Here is a 15,689-nt window from a genome sequence, read left to right on the forward strand (position 1 = left end):
AACCACCACAGCCTGAGCCAGCGTCCCACACTCAGCAGACTGATATTTGTGTGTTGGGTAACATTCATCTCAAGAATTGTGCTGTAGCTGTTAGTCATAACATATAGCCTCTGCAAAAGGTTATACTGTAACTACCTTGTTCGTTACAAGGCACAAGAAACACATAAAAAGCTAAACCCAAGAGAATGCATGACTCATCCTCCATTGTACTCACCTCGGCAAGCAGAAGCTTGTGAAGGCTCGGGGACCCTTCCTCTCCTACATCTTCCCACACATGGCTTCATTAACACAGCATCGCCATTCTTCCACTTTTCTATCAGCTTCTAGACAGTAAATTGAGCAGAAATCCTGTCTCTTTGGTCACGTTAGCCCTTGATTAGCCTCACTTGTCTCCCAGCACACCTGTCACTTACTTATTCCCAGCCTGGATTTCAGATTATAAAATACTTTTGAACAACAACTTTTAGCTGGAGGCAGTGATTTCCAGTCTTTGTGCAGCTAAGTTCTACTTGAGAAAATCAACAAAGTTTTGCATCATACTTTGCCTCACTGCTTCTCAGGTTTGAGGCTGTGCCAGGTATCCAGCCCACTACAATGAAGCTGTTGCTTTAATGAAGTCAGGTCAGTTTCCTAATGAGCAGAGCTCGTTACCTTGGGCTTTGTGCCTCACCTGTAATACACTTCATTGGGTTCCTGGGAGACCTGCAAATAATGCCCATAGCTTACCCCTATGAGTTTGTAAGCAATGTCCCGATGTACGAACACTCCTCTACTAACACTGTGTCACCATCTGGTGGACTTCTGAAACTTGGGTGACAACAGAGAAGGCAAAAAAAAAATACAACCCTGGTGTATGTGTAGCAAGTTCTTGCAAGCAATCAGAACTTCTATACTGTATTTAGACAGGCTCTCTCAATTGTCACATTGGGATTTTATGAGATTTAATTATGTCAAGCATTATTTAATTTGAAAATAATTAAAAGCCAAGAGCTCAGTTTATCCCCCCAGGAATTATACTCTGAAAGACATTTCCACTCAGCACATGGGGACGTAAGGCTCTGTTTCCCTGACTCAGTGACCAGTAAGAATGTGCATAGAGCAGAATTCCACACCATTCAGAATTCTTCTTTGAAAATGGATTCACAGATCAATCATTAACTTTTTGTGCAATTGTTAAAAAAATCCATATTCTGAGGTTTGCTCTCCAAAACAAAGAATGTGACCCTAAGTGCTAAAATGGGCTCAGAGAAAACTTCTGATATTTTTCCTGTAGCCAAAAGAATGATTAGAATCTTTCTAGAAAACAGCTTCCAGATGAAAACAAAATCCTCCAGAATGCTTACAGCCCCAGTGTTGCTGGAGGGGCTGCAGAACAGTTTTTCAAGGAACCGATATGAACGAGAGTTCCTACAGTTACACAGGATGAACATTTGGGAAATATTTGCAGTTGTTGCTGAAAATAAGGGAGATTTCTGTCTGCCTCTGCACCCAGATACTGCCTGAAATAGCCTGAAAGGCTCTATGTCAACCAGATCTTAGAAGAAGAAACAGAAATGGAATATTCTCTGTCATCCAATGATCTGCAGTGAGTAGATCAGTGTCTCAGGCTTCTTTTTTTTATCATTTGATCTCCAAAGGCATTCCTCGAGACCTGCCATCACAGAAGCCCCCAGAGCTTTGTTAATGATCCAGCACAGAGTTAGCTGGATAGAGAATTCGGATCATTGCTGAGAAGAATCCACTGCATCTGTGATTGTTTGCTGCCACTTACTCAAGCAAGATTGTTGAGGATGCACTTAATCGAGCTGCTAATTGTGAATGAATTATTTGATCTAGATCAGCGGCAAAATTAAACTAATGTTTTAACCAAGTGTGACAGTATATGCTGTTGTAAAGATAGGCAGCAGATATAAATGCCTCTTGACCAGTTTTCAGATCAGCTGAGGAAGGTATTGGTCACAATCCGGTAATAAAGAAGGAATAGTTTACCCCTTCCTGAGAATCAGAGCTCACCAAAAACTCCAAAAAAGATGATCTCCAAGTAGAGATGCTTTCCCTCAGTTGCCAGCCCATAAGTGAGATTTGGGAGGGGTGGACCCTGGGTGAATTGCTTGCATTTGTGCTCCAAGGGCTGGCCATGTCCCTTCACCAGGTGCTCAATCAGTGGTTCAAGCCCTGACCAAATGGTGCCCACACAATTGTTTACATGGCTCTCCAGATATTTTCAATTTTGTTTTGACGGAGGAATTCTGAATCTGCAGTGATACGTGGAGAGGCACTACGTCTGCTGAGCGACAGTTTCTTTAATGACTTCCAGCAGAAGAAAATCAGTTTTATCCATCTGTAATGAGAGAATCATGACGCATACCGAGGCTCATACAGTTTCATAAGAATTTAATGGTGTGCTTTCCTACTGAAATCTGTTGTTTTTTTAAAATCCACATGCTGGATAGAACAAGATTTTGTGCCTTTAGAAGAAAATGGCCAGTTTAGAGACTTTAACAGAACAAAACAGTTACCACTTTGTTAACTAATTTGCTAAAATGCAGCAAGAAACAGTAAAATTATCATAGCTATAACATACAAAATCTCAAAAAAATAAAAATAAAAATAAAATCCCTGCACTAGTCAAAATCTTCAGTTTGGAGAAAAGCATCAAGGTATTTTCCAGCTCTGAAAACAAGTCACTTGTGGAAGTATTCTCTTCAAATCACAGAGTATAAGCATAAGAAATAAATGTGCAAGCATGCAGCATTTCCACCTCTAAGAATAAACAGAATGCGTTTTCTGTCAGAACCGTTGCAATCATTTAAATCTCCAACCTTTCTCCCCTGAGTCTAATATTGAAATTGCAGATGAATTTCTGTGGAGCAACAAGGACATCTTGAGGTGAGATGGAAAAATGCAAAACTTCCATTCCACATTGATCTGGGAGGACAGAGGGTCAGAATCTTGGTAACTGGCACACAGTGTAAATGTTATGGTCTTGAATTGTCTGTCAAAGTCCCACGAGTTCCTCAGAGTAGTATTAAAGCAGTACTTAACCAGCAGTCCTGAAATGATAGGAGACATGCTTACCCATTATGTTGCTTTTTTTGCTAATAGCTTTGAACACAGACCTGCGTTAGCAACATGCTTGTCGTGGTACGTTGAGTTGCTTTTCTCCTTCTTAGAGAAGTGAAGAAAAAAACTTCCCACTGCTCAAAATAAGAATATAGTATTACACTGTACATATTTTAAAATGGCAAAGTATAAAGATAGTGAAGAGCCTTTTGAAGTATTAGATGCAAATCTACACAAAAACTTAACTTTCACAGTTCTTTGTCACTCTTTAGAAGTTTCAAGTATCACTTTAAATTTGTACCTTTGAAAATCCGACATAAATGTTTTCCAAAAGGGAGGGGGAAAAATCATAAGTTTCTTACTGTGGTTAAGATTTGTTTGGTATGAAAATACACTTTTTACTTAAAAAAAAATTCTAAGTTAAAACTGGAGTTGTGGGCCCATTTGTAGAACTTTCTGTCCCCTTATTGGTATCTGCAGCCTTAAAATCATCGCAACATTCAGGAGTATCATTTTCCTCTGGAGTTGATGGAGTAAGGTCAATAGTGATCAAATCACTTTCCTGATCTTTTTTCTCTACTTCGTTGCAAAATTCAACCTTATCTTCCTGATGGATGTTCTTTATTTGTCCATTCTGGGCAGGGTAGGTACGAGCAATGGTGTCATATAGAAATTGGTATTGTTCCTTAAATATAAGGAGAAGAGATTAGTATGAATGGAATGCACAGAGCCCACAGATTATCTCATTCTTACTTTTTTTAAATTTTAGAAATGTAGCACATAGCTGGACATGCAGGACCATATATGAAGCAAATTCCACAGTTTCTGGCAAATGGGATGGTGGTTCTATGGTTTATTCCAATTTCGTGTGTCTGTAATGTCTCTGCAGCTGCCTCTATCAGATGTGCCAAGCAGTACACTTTTGGTTTACAAAGTAAAGTCACCAAAACACATTCTTCAGAGTATGTAAGCACCAAACAACTTGTATCGTGAAGACTCTGGGAGAGTTATTTTATAATCTGCCCCATACTGACAAAAACCTTTGGTTTGTTAGTAAAGCAGCAAATGCCACAGAGATCCAAAACCTCTCGAGTGATTTAAAGTAAGTTGGTGGCTCCTAGCCTGTGCAATGGAGTTAGCCTCCTAACCACTCAGTTAAAGGACACTGTACCTGCGTGCCCCTTAAGCAGCTGCAGAAACACCGATTTATGCTATTTGTAGTGGTACAACATGCACCCTTCCATAACGTGATTTACAATTACAGCTTTGGACATCTCATAGACTGCTTTATTTTTATCAGTAATGGCCAATTCCCAAGTAGTGGTAAGTGGCTGTGAATGTTCTGATTGTAATTAGTGTTCCCTATGCAGAAACAACACATATGGTTAGGAGGATATTTGACTAGTAAGAAGGCTTGTGATTTGTCCTGTTAAGTGACAGGATTCACTTACAAAGGTGGAGACCACTCCCAGCCTGCTGCGACGAAGAGCTTTTACTACTTGGAAAACATCTATTACTTCTTCAGTTTCTGCACTTTCCAAGAGGGTCATCAAAGCACAAAACACACCAGTCTGCTGCGATCCATCACTGAAAGAAAATGCACCTTCTTAAAATGTAAAATCACTAAGACTTCTCATTAAACAATAGCTTTATTTCCAAGTCTATATGAATTACATATCCAAAAGGTTTTTTCTGGACAGAAATTGTGACAGTTACGAATATTTGTAGAATACACACAAGACACAGCTTATTTAGATTATATCCAGAATTAATGTGGCCACTTAGTATATCAGAGAGAAATTAGAAGTAACAATCTTACACTCTCAGCAATGATTAGCGTGATTATCTTCCTTTTAAGATAGTATGCAAGGTTATTTCTAGAAATGGTCCTAAAGAAGTCGACTTATGCACTGGGATAAACTAAACACTTGCTAGATCCTCACTATTATTTTACTAGAAGAGCACTCTGAGCTAGCACTTCTCAAAATACACATATCAGGCAAAAGCAGCTAGCTCTGCTCACCTACCCCACACTCAGGCTTGTTGAAGAGAAGTGCACTCATCTTACAGTATCACAATCAAAAAGGCCAATTCTGAGCAAAAAAGAACATCCTAAGGATAGCTGAGTCTCTCTCTCAAGCCACGGAAAGGCTTGTGGGAAAAGGTAGCTACCACAAAATTGTGATTACTAAACATACCCAAACCTTAGAGGTAGGTTAAAATATGTGTTGAGTTGAGACCCACCAGCAGTGGATGACAAATGGGACGCTGCGGCTGTTCCTGCTGTCCTCAGAGGCTGGTCTGGATGGCACTTTTTGTTTAAGGCTTAGAATCATATCGACTAAATCTTTGGGGTCTTCTGGAACATCCAATCCATTCCACTTGTGATATTGATACTGATATACCTTCTGTGTTTCTTTCCTCTGCAAAACAACAGTGGAGATGTAGTTAATGGTCAGGCTGAAAGAAAAGGTACATGTAGTAGTACATCCATTGCAGCCGATACACAAAAGAAAACTTACATTCCTGGGGAAGTATATTGTGATATGAGCTCTGCCTTTATGTAAATATAAGGTAGGGAGAGGTCCAAGCTTTGCTCAGCATGCAAAAGATAGCTGACCTCCTGAGACTCCACTACCACTGTCTTAGCAATGCGCTAAGTGGTAAATTCGAGGCAATTTGTCGCATTTATTGCGATTAGCAGCTGGTCTAGAACACAAAAATACTTCAGTTTTTTACAGCAGAGGTATATGTGGTGGGAACTGCCCCTCCTCTTTCTTTGGGCTAGATCTATTATTAGAAGAACAGAAGTAAAACTTCCTTTTGTAATTTGCAAAGAAACTTCTACCTTCAGATGTGTGACATCAAATGCACGTATGGTGTAGCTAGGACAACAGTTGACATCTGTCACTTGAACTTCTATGTCATCATATGTTTGTCTTCCTTCTCCCCAGTACTGTGCACAGAGTTCCTACAACAGATAAAAATACAAGTAAGTGTTTATCATACAAACTTCTTTTATTTTATGTTCCACGTACGCTTATAGAATGCACTCTCTTCAAAGTAGGGAGTTTCACCACATTTTAAAACACTGCATCAAACACTGCCTTTCCTCAAAAAGTAATTAGGACATAAATTAAGAAGGTAAATAATTGGAAAAAAAAATATCAAATTCCTCATCCCATGAAATACAAGAGGAAGAGAATAAGAAAGTGCAGGTCAGTGTTTTCTTTGTATATAGATGACCTTTAATATGCCATTGAGAAAACGCCACCCTTACCTGATCCCCTTCTTTCAGCTCTGTCAGCATAACAATGACTTTGACTTTTCTTTGGAATACCATTTGCCAGAAGTCAGAGATAGTTTCCTGCAGTGGTCCTTGTGTTGCAATCATGGCTTTTGGACCCCAGTAACCCTACAAAAGAAATGTAAAATATTTTTCCCTTAAATTCATTTCATATGTGATTGTCATGCAACAGAACTCATTGTCATTTAAAGAATACTAAATTAATCATCTCTTTTGATCATTAGGAAAATATGCCTATCACAGCAGGCAATGATCTTACAGGAATTATAAGAGTCAAATGACAGTAAAATCACAGCATGACTTCCAGAGTATTACTTCTAGATTGACAACAAGATGCATTCATGCCACAGTGAGTGAGATCTCACAGTCTCATTACCTACAAGGCATATTTTTTCAGGGCTAAAACAAATTCTATAGAACTGCTTAATTGGATCAATAAGAAATAAAGCTTACACTATTACAACAGAGTTAGTATGCCAGACAGTTCACACTAACCTATCCAAAAATAAAACTAAGTTTACTCTTAATAGATGTAACAGTGTCATATCTTAAAGAATCCAGATAAATCTAATTTACCTAGTAATTCCATAACATCCATTATCTTCATAAGTGACAGATAATAGCTCTCTTGCTTTGGGGGTAAATATGACACCATAAAGCTGATGGCCCAAACTTTACTAGTACAGTTTGTATATGTGAATAACTGCACTCACATTTCACTTGCAGAGAAAATATTAATATGGATAAGCATGTTGTAGCGAAGTTTAGAATATTTTTATTATTAAAAGTATAAATGGATCTGCCAATCAAGTATCAGACCTTCCTTTTCTGTTCAAGTAAATTTTATTGTATTTGTGAAGTCAATAAGAGAATGAGTTCAAGCTGGTATATAGTTATCATAAGCAAGTTTTAGCTGTAAGTTTGTGAGATACTTATAGAGGACCGTCTATATACATACAGTTATGAAGGAAGCATTAATGTATCTGCTTGATTCTTCACAGTCACTGTCCTCATCTGATGAGTCCTCTGAATCATGTTCACCCTCCTTACTTTGTTCCTCTTCACTCCTGATCGGCACTCGGTTAAAGTCATCTGCATGAGACAAAGAGTCACAGTTATACCACGTTGCTGCTCCTATAGCAGTAATTGAGCAGGGCTGACCCTATGTGTCATCACCCTCCTGCCACCTCCAGGAAATCCCAGCTACTGTTTTTTATTACTGGATGAAGATGGCCATACACATGGTGGCTTGTATTCCCTTGTGGTTTGTTTGCTTTGTTCTGGGAGCTGAGCAGAGGAAAGAAGTTTATCTACTCACTCTGAACTTTATCCATTTCTGAATTTGGGATCTTGCTACCAGGTGTGCATTTATCACTCTCTCAGCAGTAGAGAGTCAGGAAACTGGGTACTGATTCTGCAAAACCCTTGCAAAACACGCTGTGACCAGTAGCGTCCAGGCAGTAGCGTCCTTACAGGCAGAAGGCCAGAGGCATCAGAAAAAAGGGGTATGATAGAAGAGCACTAGGAGATCCTGCACCTAGGGTAATGCCAAAAGCCAACCTTGGAGAACTCAGGATTTGAGAAAGGCTCCTCCAGGTTTCCACCCGTCAGGCTTCCTCTTCCTCTCTCCCAGTCCAATTCCTAAGTGAGCCACAGACATTTTGGGGTGCACTGCATCCAAGTGCTGAACAAAGTTTTGCCCTATACATAAGAGATCAATCTGCTCTTTGAAACTTAGTGCCCGTCATCCCTCACTAGTTCATCAGCCACCAAGTTCAAGTTCTTCATTTTCACCATTGGAAAAGGCAGCTGGTTCCTGATATTTTAATGGAAACTCCAACCAGAAAAAGGCCAGTCTTTCACCTAAAAACTGCACAATGAAGGCCATTCTGAAATAAATCACTCCCAAGAATTCACATTTTAAAATACATCATTTCTTCTTTAAATCACAAGGGGAAGTTTCTAATTTCACTATCTTGAGAAAATTACTTAAATACATCTCTGTAAGGTAATTTACTGTCCTTGTTTGTTCAGAATGTAATAGGTTTTCTTGAAGAATACAACAGATAAAATTCAGAAGGTTCACAGAAAATACTTACACGGAATTGTGTTGGCACTCCTATTTTTGTTCTTATTTTCCTCTCGATTCCCAGTGTTCTGTGTCCGCCATCCCTTGTAGGAAGGCAGTCTCTAAAGAAATAAGTTTGACATTATATTTGAGATAAAAATAGTTTCTTGTATCTTGGCCCCCTCTGAACACCCACATCCTGCCCTCATTTCCAAATGCCTTGCATTCTTACTTCAATTCCATAAACTTTGGTCACAACTGGATTATGGCTTAAAAATGTCAGCTCTAACAAGTACAGTAAAATGGAAAATATGCACACAGACACAAGTAATCGTCCTATGTCCCTAATCTTTATTAAAAATATTATCACAGAAGTGATCTATTATATATGTTATCTCTTTCTTGTGGCTGTTGTGCAAGGCACTTTCTAATCTAAGTGCGAGTGAAGGCCTAAGGGACTAGAAAGCAATGTTTCTTTACCTGAAATTCTGCCTCCAGCAGAGAAGGTTCACTTGGAGGATCTTTTCTTTTCAGATTGTTAAGATAGGAATGTAGTTCTGAGAGGCTGACCTCTGTTTCTCCATACTGATTGTATTCCACTAGTGCTTGATGGATAAGGATGTACTGTGACTGGTGTTTCCCATTTGAAAAGTTTAAAAATGAAATTATTTATGAGTTAATCAAGCTATAATATTTTTTGAAAACAACTATCAACCGCTATTTCTTATGTTGTAAATAGTAATAACGTTAAACATTATCATTAAGCAGCCATTAAATTCAAATATTAAAAATTATAGGGGCTTCCATGTTAAACATTTTGGAGCACACAGTGTGTGGGATGAAAGGTGTCCTGCAAATAAATGTCACATCAATAAAAAAAAATGCAACTAAGATTTGAGAGATCGGAAAACAAAAAACCTAAATAAGTTAAAGACATACATCCCATTAAGCCTGCCATGGTACTCTTAACTGAAAATCCTGCTATACAGTTTCTTTGATACAAAATTTATTTGACTATGCAAGTTCAGCTCTGCTTCTTTGCACTTATGAGCTGCATGCCAAAAGCTGAGTATCAAATCTAAAATGTAACTGTCTTCTTTCTCTAGCATCTAAACTTAACAAGACTAAACTTGTTAAATTAAACTAAACAAAAAACTGTACTGGAAGTTCTTCTCTCACCTAATAGTTTTCAGAGCTGTATTTTGTAAAAAATTCTTCACCTGAATTTTAGCAGTATCCACAACTGAACAGAGCAGTTCTGAGAAATACTGATGAAGAACTAGAAAAAGAGTTTTAAGTGAAAGGAACTTTAGTAAGATACCTCTACTTGAACCATGAGGCACCGCTGCCGGCGCAGCTTCACAACGTAGCCATAAACATCCACTCTGCCCTCTGCATCCAGCCCCTCCAACATAGCGTCAATTCCAATATAGGTCCCAGTGCGCCCAACTCCAGCACTGTAAGTCGCAAAGGGATTTGGTTATCACAGAATCAAAGAATCATTAAGGTTGGAAAAGACCTCAAAGATCATCTAGTCCAGCCATCTACCTCCTACCAATATTGCCAACTAAACTATTCCTATAAGTACTATGTCTACGTGTTTCTTGAACATCTCCAGGCACAGTGGCTCCACCACTTCCCTGGGCAGCCCGTTCCAGTGCTTGATCACTTTTTTGGAGATGTTTTTCTTAATATACAACTAGAACCTCCCCTGACACAACTTGTCCTATTACTAGCTACCCAGGAGGAGAGGGCAATCCCCCCATTGCCACAACCTCCTTTCAGGCAGTTACAGAAAGCAATAAGGTCCCCCCTGAGCCTCTTCTTCAGACTGAACAAGCACTGTTCCCTCAGCCATTCCCCATAACAGTTGTGTTCATCAGCTTTGTTGCCCTTCTCTGGACACATTCCAGGGCCTTGATGTCCTTATTGTAGTGAGAGGCCCAAAACTGAATACAGCACTTAAAGTATGGTCTCACCAGAGGCCTCTCTGCTCCTGCTGGCTGCACTATTTCTGACACAGCCTTCTTGGCCACCGGGGCACACTCTGTTGGCTCATGTTCAGCCAAGAATTGACCAACACCTCCAGGTCCTTTTCCTCTGCACAGCCTTCCAGCCACTCTGCCCCAAGCCTGTCATGTTTAATGGTGTTGTTGCATCCAAAGTGCAGGACCCAGCACTAGGTCTTGTTGAAACTCATCCCATTGGCCTCAGCCCAGCAATCCAGCCTATCCAGATCTCTCTGTAGGGCCTTTCTACTCTCAGGCAGATTGACACTTCCCCCCAATTTGGTGTCATCTGCAAACTTCCTGAAGGTGCTCTTAATCCTCCTATCCAGACCATCAAGAAAGATATTAAACAGGCATCTCTGAGTCCTTCCCTGAGAGAGGAGTAGTCAGTAAGAGAGCAGAAGTGAAAACAGTTCTCGCTGAAAATTAATTGGCAACACTGAAAATGATGAGTCTGACTTTTAAATGCTTTTTAATGACAGTAATGCTAATTCTGTCAATCATGGTGCTTACAGCCAGAGTAGTGCAGCAATCACCTGGCTGCTTTTCAAAAGTCTATGTATCCTCAGGTTTAGTCAACTTGAATCAGGATTGCTCCATCAGAAAAAAAGGCTTTTCTTTGCAGCTTTAACCACCTCAATCTCAAGTAATTATTGCACAAAATTTGGGATAAGCCAATTACCATTGACTTTTGCTAGCTGCCTTCTGTGAATAGCTTAACTTCATATTCATCTAACATGAAGTAATAATTATAACTTTTTATGATTTACCTGCAATGAACCACTATTGGGCCACTAAAAAAGTTGCTGAGAGCATTCACTCTGCGTCGGAGTTTGAGAAGGAGATGTGGATCCTCGGGAACGCCATGGTCTGGCCAGCTGGTGAACTGAATGTGAGTGACATCTCTTCCAGATGTTCTTTCTCTTCCCTGGACAACGAGAAGTATGACTTTTTAAAATACACATAGATATATTTATGGAAAGCCAAAATCAAATGCAGATACGCAAAGCAAAACAAAAACAAGGACAACAGACATCAAATATTGAAACAGAAATTTCTAAGAATTTGGTGCCACGTGAGGCTCCCAATGGCCTGTCAGGTTACAACATTTTTCATATTCACTTTTAATTAAAAAATAACTGTCAAGAGCTGTCAATCAGGAATTCACAATGACTTGAACAGAGCACAAGCAAAAGGTTCAAAGTGTTGCAAATACGTTATTCTCAGGCTAGCCTATGATCCAAGGCATAATATGTTTCCCCATTCCATTCATGAATAACTTAGTTTATAGCTCTGCTTGTTTCAAGTGATACTGGTTAGTAATTCTCTCGTGTCTCCTAGAAGTAGTCTCCTGAGAGCACCTTAGATTAAGAATAATAAATAAAATAAAAATATATAAACAAAATAGCATACATTTAACCGTAATCCATAGTAGAAATAGACACAGTAAAGCTATACTTCTCATCCTGTAGCAATTTTTTCCTTTTAAGATTAGTCACAGAACAATTATTTACATCATGATATATCACTAAGTTACAATTTTTGCATTATTGCAATGTAATGAGACAGAAGAGGAGGAATTTCCAGCTGAAATAATGACTCAGGATGGGTGGATTTGCTTCATTCTTCTCCTCAGTAGATATCTCAGTAGAATTACTCTTTGAGGTTTAATGCTTTCACCTGTGAATTAAGTTCCATTTACCCTTGCTAAAATTTATTTGCAAAGGGCATGAGAGGAGCATTTAGCCTTATGTGGCAAATTTTGTTCTCAATTACTCACAGAGCAAATAATGTATTTCAGATGTGTAAAGAGAGGGTAGTTAACCAGACTTACTGACTCTTCACATCGCTAGATGGTAATTTTAAGATGTTTATATTTATAAATGCAATTGAGATCACTCAAATTTTAACAGTCCTACTGTACAATTATCATGAAGTTAGGTAACAGTGTCCTATGAGTCACAGTGATTTTACAAAAGATAATGCTGAGATACATATACAATTTCTGTATCAAGAAACAAGTGATAAGAAAACCACAAAGTATTAAGTTTTCCATACTTAACACGTTAACAGATTCCCCTTAAACACAGTCCAGGTATTATGAGAAATAGTTTTTTATGTTGGGAAATACATGCCTAACTCACATTTCCTGAAAGGAATGACACCCACATCTGACAAGTTCTCTTTTACATAAAATGTTGCGTAGGAAACACAAGCAAAGTATCTTTCATTGCTAGCTAACTCTTCTCATGTTATAAATCATCTCTTAACAAAACCTACAGACTGACCCCCATTCAGCCTTATGCTCCTACGTCAACTTACATTTGTGATGTGCAGTTTCTGAATTATATAGTCTGGACATATTTTACTTTCGTTGATCTTCACAGTTATGTCCCCATATGTTGCAGAGCCATTCTCCATTGATGGCCAGTACTGGGCACATTTGTTCTATGAAAATATGAAGTTAATTGGTGAGCAGAACGACAGCAAAGTGGCAGACAGCAAAGAGCAAGACAAAGTCTGATTTAAAATAGACAGTAACTTCATATAGTTTTCCAGTTCCTCATAGGTCTTGTCCTCCCCTGAAAAGGCAGTCAATGCTTAGGATGTCACTGCCACAACTTTCCCAATTAAAGCAGGGGAAAAGACAATAGATATAAAAATATTCTTAACTTAGGGCATTGGCAGGATAGCAGAAGAGACTAGACAGGGAAAAACACAAATCACACATTTTTTGTCATGTCTACAAAAAGCCAGAATTCTACATCAAGCCCTTTTCTGGACTTATACTTGGAAGCCCACCCTCTACTACTTACAGCTGTAAATAAAGTGATGTTTTCTGATGAGTGATAATTCCATATGGGAACACTATTTTGGCATGCTATCCAACATAGGTTTTGACAAAGCCAGAACAACAAAGAATGGAAACAGAGGACTTAAGGAGAAAATGCAATTCACCACAGCATAGCAACCCATTCTGTTTTCAGACAAAAGGAGGATGAATGGATGGAGGGATGGGCATTTCTCACCCTGTTTCCTTCCTCACAGCGAGTAACCATGACAATAATTGTTGCTTTCTGTTCCCAGATCATTCTCCAGAAATCATCCGTGGTTTCATCCTTGGGGCCTAGCAGAAGAAAATTTCTTTACTGTGAGGGTTACATAGCACTGGAACAGTGCCCAGAGAGGTTGTTGAGTCTCCTTTGCTGGAGATATTCAAAACCCACCTAGATGCTTTCCCATGCAACCTGCTGTAGGGAACTTGCTTTAGCAGAGGGTTGGACTCAGTGCTCTCCAGAGGACTGTTCCAACCCCTACGATTCTGTGATTGTGTGATATTTCAAGGCATTTTTTCAGAGTACAGCTACTCAAAAGCTGCCTTGTTGATGTTAGCCCTGCAGTCTGAAAAGCTAATCAGATACCATGCAAATAACAGCCACAGACTTGCCTTCATTAGGGCTGCCGCCATCAGGCTACATTTTAAAATTTTCATATATGTTTTCAGTACGGGGCTGTGAAATGTGAAAACTCCTGGTGTAAAGTTATGCACCATCAGAAGTCTACCTCTGAAGTATTATTTGTTCACCTTCACAAAATTCTCTAAGCCAAAACTAACTGGAAGCATTTTCTCGTTAAATTTTAAAACGTCAAACTTTCAATTCCTCTTTAAATTTACTTTAAGTTTACTTTGTGATTACTCCCTAAAAAAAAGTGATTGAAAGAACAAAACAGATATTTTAAGGTTAAATTTACCTTGTGCAGCAATGTATTTTCTTGGTTCTTTGAAGCCCTATAAAAATGTACAATGTTATTCAACTTAAATAATAAAAAAAAAAAAGCAGCATCATCATCAGCAGCATAAGCAACTTATAAGATTTGTAGCTTTAAATGTGAATTCCATATGCAACAGCCCAATAATCTCAAATGCATTGTCAAATGGAATGAACACACGAGGATATCCTCAAAGCTGTTTAATGTATGAAATGCACAGACTACAAAATTTCTTCAATAAGGCCTATAATTTTGTACGAGTAAAACACACTCACATCAATATAACTTGCGTTGATGTAGTCTGATCCTGGGTCTCCTGGAATCTCAGAGAGCTCAACACGGTTATGATCATCTGTTTAAATTATTTGAAACAAAATAATTATACTCTCACAAGGAACTGAGAAAAGAAGTACTAATACACCATGTAAAAACTGTAAAAATACTCACATGGAAGAATATCAATGTAACGGTTTTTGTTCTGATTATGGCTCCTCTTGGCCTCCTTCATTGGAAATTTAGTGAAAATTCTTGGAATGCTCTGTAAATAACAATGTTTATTTAATTGGTAATCATGTACTTCAAAATAGCTGCTGTTTACAATCAAATACATACAGAAGAAATTTATTTCTGCTAAGAATCTGGAAGACAACACTGTTTCATTCCATACTACTTCAAATATTTCTTTCATTTATAATGGTCATTACATTCATTTTCTTTTCTTACATATCTACACAGTATTATTTATATCACCAATCCTACATTTTAAGAGAGACTAGAGAAAATCTACCTCAAAAAGTACTTTTGAATGAGTTATTTATAAACTATGTATATTATACTTTTGCTGAAAACCATCTCCAGAAAGAACAGGAAAAAATGTAATATCATCTAGCAAAGAGGAGAAGTTGGTAGAAAAATTAGCTGGAGCCTTATTTGACCTTTGATGAGAATTCACTCAGGTTTCTGTTCTTTGGGTTTTATTTGTAAGCAGTGCATATACTTCAGACATGCTCTTGAAAAGAATTCTTCCTACCACCTGGCCACAAATCTGTGGTATATTTCAAGCCAGTGACAAACCTGAAATTCATCCAAGAAAAGTCTTCCTTCATCAGCAATCTTCCTCTTGTATGTCTCCAACAGTTTCTCTGAAGGTATTGGCTCTATGTTCAAAAGCTGCCTTTCATCATCTTTAACTGTGTAAACATGTTGAACATTTATCTTTACTGGCTTTTAAAATACAAATTACATTTCAGCAAATGTGATTCTCAAACTGTCAGTTGTATGAACAAAAGGACAAACCCATTTATTTTAACTGAGCGTGTTAATTTTTCGCGAACTGGCGTCCCTCGGGAGATCTACAAGCAAATAGGTCCCACGAATAACAGAACATGCCCAGCTCTGCTGTGGAATTGAGGGTGTGCCAGCAGGAGGCCGTGTGCAGGGCCTCTGCATGAAGTGTGCTTGTGCACAAAGT

General features: G+C 38.6%; 1 protein-coding gene across 19 annotated transcripts in view; it reads right to left on the minus strand.

Annotated features, from left to right (window-relative positions):
- Positions 1-2,377: 2,377 nt before the first annotated feature.
- The window catches only part of PTPRC (protein tyrosine phosphatase, receptor type C), an 81,222-nt gene continuing 67,910 nt past the window's right edge, over positions 2,378-15,689 (minus strand). For all 19 annotated transcript variants that reach the window (XM_046944231.1, XM_046944230.1, XM_046944236.1 and 16 more), the window contains 16 exons: positions 15,293-15,408; positions 14,666-14,756; positions 14,494-14,570; positions 14,201-14,237; positions 13,477-13,574; positions 12,770-12,895; positions 11,218-11,375; positions 9,760-9,895; positions 8,919-9,068; positions 8,470-8,560; positions 7,329-7,462; positions 6,344-6,478; positions 5,912-6,034; positions 5,308-5,486; positions 4,515-4,650; positions 2,378-3,748 (listed from right to left, as the gene is read on the minus strand). In XM_046944231.1, coding sequence (XP_046800187.1) covers positions 3,479-3,748; positions 4,515-4,650; positions 5,308-5,486; positions 5,912-6,034; positions 6,344-6,478; positions 7,329-7,462; positions 8,470-8,560; positions 8,919-9,068; positions 9,760-9,895; positions 11,218-11,375; positions 12,770-12,895; positions 13,477-13,574; positions 14,201-14,237; positions 14,494-14,570; positions 14,666-14,756; positions 15,293-15,408 — 2,057 coding nt within the window. In that variant the 3' untranslated portion in view covers positions 2,378-3,478. The remainder of the gene's footprint in view (positions 3,749-4,514; positions 4,651-5,307; positions 5,487-5,911; positions 6,035-6,343; positions 6,479-7,328; positions 7,463-8,469; positions 8,561-8,918; positions 9,069-9,759; positions 9,896-11,217; positions 11,376-12,769; positions 12,896-13,476; positions 13,575-14,200; positions 14,238-14,493; positions 14,571-14,665; positions 14,757-15,292; positions 15,409-15,689) is intronic.

This window comes from Gallus gallus, chromosome 8 (genome assembly GCF_016699485.2).
Source record: "Gallus gallus isolate bGalGal1 chromosome 8, bGalGal1.mat.broiler.GRCg7b, whole genome shotgun sequence".
NCBI classification, from domain to species: domain Eukaryota; kingdom Metazoa; phylum Chordata; class Aves; order Galliformes; family Phasianidae; genus Gallus; species Gallus gallus.